Source organism: Salarias fasciatus, chromosome 22 (assembly GCF_902148845.1).
Source record: "Salarias fasciatus chromosome 22, fSalaFa1.1, whole genome shotgun sequence".
NCBI lineage: Eukaryota > Metazoa > Chordata > Actinopteri > Blenniiformes > Blenniidae > Salarias > Salarias fasciatus.
In genome coordinates this window covers 6,994,470-7,000,891 of record NC_043765.1, presented here as the reverse complement: position 1 = coordinate 7,000,891, position 6,422 = coordinate 6,994,470, and the positions used below count along the sequence as shown (strand labels likewise).

Sequence of the window (6,422 nt, the reverse complement as noted above, 5' to 3'; positions counted from 1 at the left end):
CTGACAGCATGGCTATAAGGAAAGTTTGCTCACAGTAAAGTAACTAGCTTTCATAGCAGCAGCATCAATATCTCAGCTTGAGTGTCAGTGTTGTGTTGTGCCTGTTATTCCTAAGAAATTAACTTTAAAAAAATCAGTGTTTTCTTTAAAATTTGTACAATTTACTTGGTGACTTGGCAAGCCGGATTGGAACCAGTTGCTGGCCAGTTTTGGCCTATGACTCTTTCAGGTTATATGGAAGATTTATTAACTTTCATTTTTACCTTTGTGACTTTTTAATATTAGTAAAACTAAGATGTGGCGTTATTATTAAATAATAAACCTAGTTTGACTTTCAAAGTAATCAAAATCACATTTATTTCAAATTTAAAGGCTACAAAAAAATAAATGCTACTATAAAAAAAATGTCCAGCAGTGCATTATTTGCAGGATTTATTCACAGTTTTCTGAATCTACGGTAGTTGCATATCATGTCAGGCGCTTTGGGTGATAGGCACGATCTACCACATGCCAGAAATGGATGATTTTTGAAACATGTTTCCAATCTCTATTATATTTCAAAATAGTAATGTTTACACAGATGACGATTAAAGATTACAACCATTGCATTTATATTGGTAAACAATCAACGGATCTTGCAAACATCCGATCCATTATTTACGCAGCGCAAATATGGTGTGTGGTAGATAGTACAAATGCCCAAACCTCCTTCAAATGGATAGTTTTTATTCCGCCACATGTATATTCTTTATAAATCATCCTTTTACTTTATTTGACATTTTAGATGTTTTTCTTTAAGTATTTTATAAATACAGGAAAAAAATGGGATACAAGGAATCACATTTTCTTTATAAAATAATTAGGCTGTGTCCGAATGTGCACCCTATGCCCTAACCCCTCAATCACTACATAGTGCACTACATAGTGTTGACTACGTAGTGCACTACATAGTGCCCTGAATCTGTTGGCGATTCGGACACTCAGCTCCCTACTTTTTCCCTCAGCGCTGATCACGTGACCCTCGGCCAGTACGATGGTAACTACACGCACCGGCTCGTTAAGACTTAATATTTTTTTAAATGTGCTCTTATTCTGCATTTTACTTTCCTCGTCATGTTTCTAATCATTGAAGAATAAATAAAATATATTACATTATTATATGAATACGTTATGTTATTTGATGTTTGCGCCACTCACCTGCTGCGGGAGTCTCATCCACCGGCGAAATGGCCTCCACTGTCAAGTTTTCTGTGTTTTTGTGCACTTTAATTCAACTTTTACTGGCCAAAATGGCACAAATAAAGGAGAGGAAACGACTGAGAAGCCTTGAGGAGGAGACGGCGAGTGACAGTGGCTCTCATCGCTCATCGCTCTCACCACGTAAGAACATAACGCTAGTTAATTCCCTTTTATTGCAATTTTCACGCCATCTGCTGGGGAAAGTTAGCTAAAGGTATTATAGTCCTTATTTTTAATTGATTGCTTTTAAGCATTGGCAAATTAATCTCATTTATCAATGGGAATCACTGCAGGACTTGATCTAGTCCATATACCATTTCAGCTATTTACAGTAACTACCCAAAAACCAGCTATTCAACATGTAAACACTGTAAGTCCATTTGGTATTAGCTGAACGCTACAATGAATTGGCAAACTAAATGAAATGACCATATACTTGAGGAAAACAAGTTTTTCATTGACAACATCCTTTCTGACTCCCTGTGTTAACTATATTGCATAATTATAACAGGAATACATATGGGAAGGAATAAATCCTCTGAAAATCCAGATTACAACCTGTGAATAAAGCATTTACCCTTAATAACATGAGAAGTCACCAACCTTGTGTTTTAGTTTTTATTAAGGCAACAACAAAAGAAAGACATACAATAATATTGAAGTGCAAAAGATAAACCTACAAAACAAGAATATAGAACCACTTTTCACAGCTTTAAACTCCCAGAAATGCTACCATGAGAAGTTGCATTTTCAGGAGCTTAAAGCTGTGCAAAGTGGTTCTAGATTATTCACACAAACAAACTAAGCGGCCTGTTTTTCCCCCCCAGACACCACCGGCACTTTATTGTGTGGTCAACAGAAACGTTCCCCTGTTGGCCGGGTACTTCGATGGCCACTCAGAGGTCTGGCCGGACTTCTGGCTACACCGCACCACCATCTCCAGTGCTGGGGGAGGCACCTGGACACCCTGGTGTTCTTCTTCTGGCTGGCTGAGGATACGGAGGCGCCTGATCTCCTTTCCTCCTGCAGAAGAGCTGGAAGAGATCTCTGCTGGTTTCCAGCAGTCGGCTGATCTGCCTCTTTTCGGAGGGTCGTGGGAAGCATCGACGGCTGCCACGTCAGGATAAAGCCCCATGCAGAACACGCACAGTGTTATTTTAACCACAAGATGTTCCACTTGGTGCAGTTTCAGGCGGTGTGTGATCACCGAGGAAGATTTCTAGACGTCTTTGCTGGTTACCCTGGCTCGGTCCACGACTCCCGTGTGTTGAGGAACAGCCCCATCTACACCGAGCAGCTGCATCCTCCCGCCGGCTTCATCCTCCTCGGTGATGGGGGGTACCTCCGCCTGTCACGGCCCATCACCACCCTGATGCCGTACAGGCAGCCTGTGAGGAATCCTGTTGAGGCCAGGTTCAACGGGGCCGGTCTGTGGTGGAGAGAGCGTTCTGAGTCATGAAGGCCAGGTGGCGGCCATATTAAGGCACTGGAGGTTCAACCCACCTTTGCTGTGAAGGTCATCGCCTGCTGCGCTGTCCTGCACAACCTCTGCCTTCACCACGGGGACCTGCTGGAGCCGGAGCCAGTCCAGGAGCCAGAGACAGAGGCTGTCCACCAGGAGCAGGACGACCAGGGCCAGCAGAGCGGGGAGTCACTGCAGGCAGCCATGGCAGCGGGGGTCAGGCATCAGGCACTGCTGAACCACGATTACTGACTCTACTGGTGTCATTTTGTTCATGTTTGTTCTAAAATAAATGTTAATATGTACAGCAACAGTTTAATATAATGTAAATAGTTTGTGTAAATAGTTCATTTAATTGTCTATCCTGAAACATAATATATCAATTTTTCTTTAATAATCATCCTTGTTTTTATTTGATTTCTTTATTATTACATTGTTGATTTGGGAACTTTCAACTGTGAACTTAAATAACACACAAAACAAACTCAATTAATTTTGCCCACAATTTTTTCAAGCAGTTAACAGTCTCTCCTCTTCCCCCTTGACCTCTTGCCTGCAATCTCTATACAATCACACAACCACACAGTTTTATGCAATAGCACACGAATTGGCGTTAAAATAGTTATAGTTCCACAATCACATACAACCACGCAATATTCTGTAACAGAACACAAACGTGCACAATAGAAATAGTATAATAAGCTTACTCCCAGCCGGCGGCCGAGGCCAATCTCTTCCCACTGAAGAGGCTACTACAGCACCGGAGCCGCACCAGCCGCTCCACGTCCTCGTCTGTCCCTTGAAAGACACAACACGTATATATCACACTCAGATATAAGCCCCTGGGTGTCACTACACCCGACATATTATCAGATGAACTGTTAATCATTAAGTATTTACGTTAGAAAACGCCGAAGATATCGATGCACTGTAGCTAACACAGGCTAAATATTAGCACCGGCGCTAACTTTCAACTTCACTGGGTCAAATATACGTTCAGTGGCCGAAACTTTACATATCTTTAATCTTTACCGTGTTCTAACTTATTCATGCCCAGCAAATTCACAACATTGTAATGAAATACTTACATTTATGTGTCACAGCTCCGGCTCCCTGCTCGCGCTTCTGCTGAGAGGCTGCTCTTACGTCATTTTGCTGGAGATTCGCAATGCACGATGGGTAATATCGAGCCGTCTAGGGAGCATCGATGCTCACTACTTTTCAAGATGCATTGTGGGAAATTTCTAGTGCCCTACTTTTTTGCTATCTGGACATTCGGACACCCCTAAAAATGGCGTCTTCACTATGTAGTGCCCTATGTAGGGAATAGGGTGCACATTCGGACACAGCCTTAGTTTTCATTTATCTGTTACACTTTTTACGGTAATATGCCGGCCGTAAACCGACTCTGTTTGTCGTAATGTGTCGTAAAACGTAGTGCAAGCTAAACTGCGCAGTTCCGCCAAAGACGAAGAAAGATGAAGATTTGTAGCTGTTCAGTCGCTTTGTACTGTTTCTTTTGACTAAAAATAGCCTTTTAGGTCGGGGAAGCAGCTTCGACTCGTAGATATGTGCGCGTGTTTGTTAGCCGTGAGGCTAATGTAGCATAGTAAAGCTTGACTTAGCCGTTAGCTCGGTAGCTGTGGATAAACAGCGACAGCATGGGGGATTCGTCGCCTCTGTCTGGGGTTAATGTGGTCTTGGTTATGGCCTATGGGAGCCTGGTGAGTCGGTTAACTGTTGTGGCGTTATGGTTGATAGCTGGTACCCGACCCTCTGATTTATGCTCGGTTTTAACCTGTGTTTCCTTCCTGTGCCTGCAGGTGTTCGTGCTTCTGTTTATCTTCGTCAAGAGGCAGATCATGCGTTTCGCGATGAGGTCCCGCCGCGGACCTCACGCGCCTATCGGCCACAACGCACCCAAGGTGAGTCTACCTGTCTCTGTATTTGTTTACAAACAACAACAGCTGAAGGAACTGCTCGTGATCCCTCGTTGTGCCGACGAATGGACCCGCAGGGTTTGAGGGAGGAGATCGACTCCAGGCTGTCCAAAGTGCAGGAGATCCGCTTCGAGCCTCGCCTCCTGTCAGAAGAGGACGACCGGCTGAGGAGGGGCTCTCACATCAGTCAGTCACATATTCAGATCTTTCCACAACGATATTGTTCCTTTTGTTGCATCTGTAAAGCGCTTTTTGGGTGTTTTGCGCCACCTACAGATTGCACTGCATAAATGTTGGTTCGGTTGTTTGCATGATTCTTGTGCAATCTGTTTTTCCAAATTAAGCATTTTTACTGAGGTGGAATGTGACCCAAGGATCCAGTATTTGTGCAGCACAGTCGCTGGATCACCCAGAAGCTCATCTAACTAAAACCTGTTTGTCTTTCGAAGGTTGCTACAACTACCTGTACAGAATGAAAGCTCTGGATGCCATCCGTGACTCAGGTGACGAAACCTTGACTGCTATAACTTAATGATGCATTAATATTGTAGTAATCATGCTTACCAAAAATGCTTAGGCTTTTGTGATTGTGCAGTGCTTTTCCTGCTTTTGACACAGATCCTCCTCATGATGATTTGAAATATTGTTTCATTTTTTTCCGTCTCCTCTGAACCTCAGGAATCCCTCTGCAGGAGATAAGTCGCAGTCCCAGTGCCTTTACCGGACGCAACTTTAGAAGCTGGCTGTTGGAGCTGCGCAACTCCCACTCTCTGATCAAGAGCAGCCGCAGCGCTCTGATCGACCGCCTGCTGGAAGGCTACGACAGCGCTCGCCACGGCACCGGGGTGTGTGGGAAGGCCTTTTCATGTGCCACACGTTGCATCCTGTAGGTGTTTCAATATCACTGATAGGACCTCAACTGTCTGTTCCAGGTGTTTGGAGAAGCGGAGTTCCTTGAATATCAACAAGCTCTCAATGAATTGGCTGACGTGTAAGTGTTGCTGTGTTGGATTTGTTAGATCAGTCCATAAATATGTACACAGTCCATGGCTTGTTACATTCTGCAGTGTAACCCGTTTCCCTCCTCTCTGGTCTTTCTCAGTGTGAAGGCCTACTCCAGCAGCACCAGCCTGGACCAGCACCACCAGTCCGCCGCCAAGGACCTGACGGGCTCCCCCGTCCGCAGCACCCCCTCCACCATCCAGGTCACCTACCTGCCCTCCACCGGCCAGCGCAGCAAGAGACCCAAACACTTTCTGGAGCTCAAGAGCTTCAAGGACAATTACAACACACTGGAGAGCACGCTGTGAAGCACGGGCGCGTTAGCAACAACGGTTCCCAACAAACTGTGACTTTGTGTTTGAATTCAGCTTCACACCAACAAATACCGTGCTGGGACACTAAAAACACTGAATTCAGGTTGGATATTTATGTTCAATATTTGAGATGTGAAGAAAAGATTCATAACGGTGAGACAGATGTAAATATAGTTCTGCTACATCAAGGTTTTTTCTGTTCTTTGGACCTAATAATGTATTTTCAGAAAACATATAATTGTCTAAAAAAAAATGTTAATGGGAGATCACCTGGTTTTATGTTTTCCTTTCAACAAATTCATTGTAAATACACACAATCTGTTTGCTTATCTGTACAGATGTAACATATTTATATGGACAGTGATAATTTATTTGATACTGTTTGATTTGTTTTCATGTGAAAGTTGGATTCTTTGTGATTTCAGATAAAAAAAAGTCTCTTACTATGTGGTCTGCTGTGTTGAA

At 43.6% G+C, this 6,422-nt stretch overlaps 1 protein-coding gene and 1 long non-coding RNA gene across 2 annotated transcripts; one reads left to right on the top strand and one right to left on the bottom strand.

The window, feature by feature from the left end:
- Window positions 1-1,841: 1,841 nt before the first annotated feature.
- Window positions 1,842-3,998, bottom strand: LOC115409396 (uncharacterized). The gene is made up of 4 exons (XR_003933944.1): window positions 3,790-3,998; window positions 3,409-3,499; window positions 2,743-2,893; window positions 1,842-2,668 (listed from the first exon to the last, which is right to left on the bottom strand). It is a non-coding gene; the product is annotated as an uncharacterized LOC115409396 (long non-coding RNA).
- Window positions 3,999-4,116: 118 nt separating this feature from the next.
- On the top strand, window positions 4,117-6,397 carry LOC115409395 (uncharacterized protein C1orf43 homolog). Its single transcript, XM_030120561.1, has 7 exons — window positions 4,117-4,425; window positions 4,525-4,626; window positions 4,719-4,827; window positions 5,091-5,144; window positions 5,320-5,486; window positions 5,574-5,632; window positions 5,744-6,397. The coding sequence occupies exons 1-7, from the start codon at window positions 4,363-4,365 to the stop codon at window positions 5,949-5,951; spliced, it is 762 nt and encodes a 253-aa protein (XP_029976421.1). The 5' UTR covers window positions 4,117-4,362; the 3' UTR covers window positions 5,952-6,397.
- The last annotated feature ends 25 nt before the right edge of the window (window positions 6,398-6,422 follow it).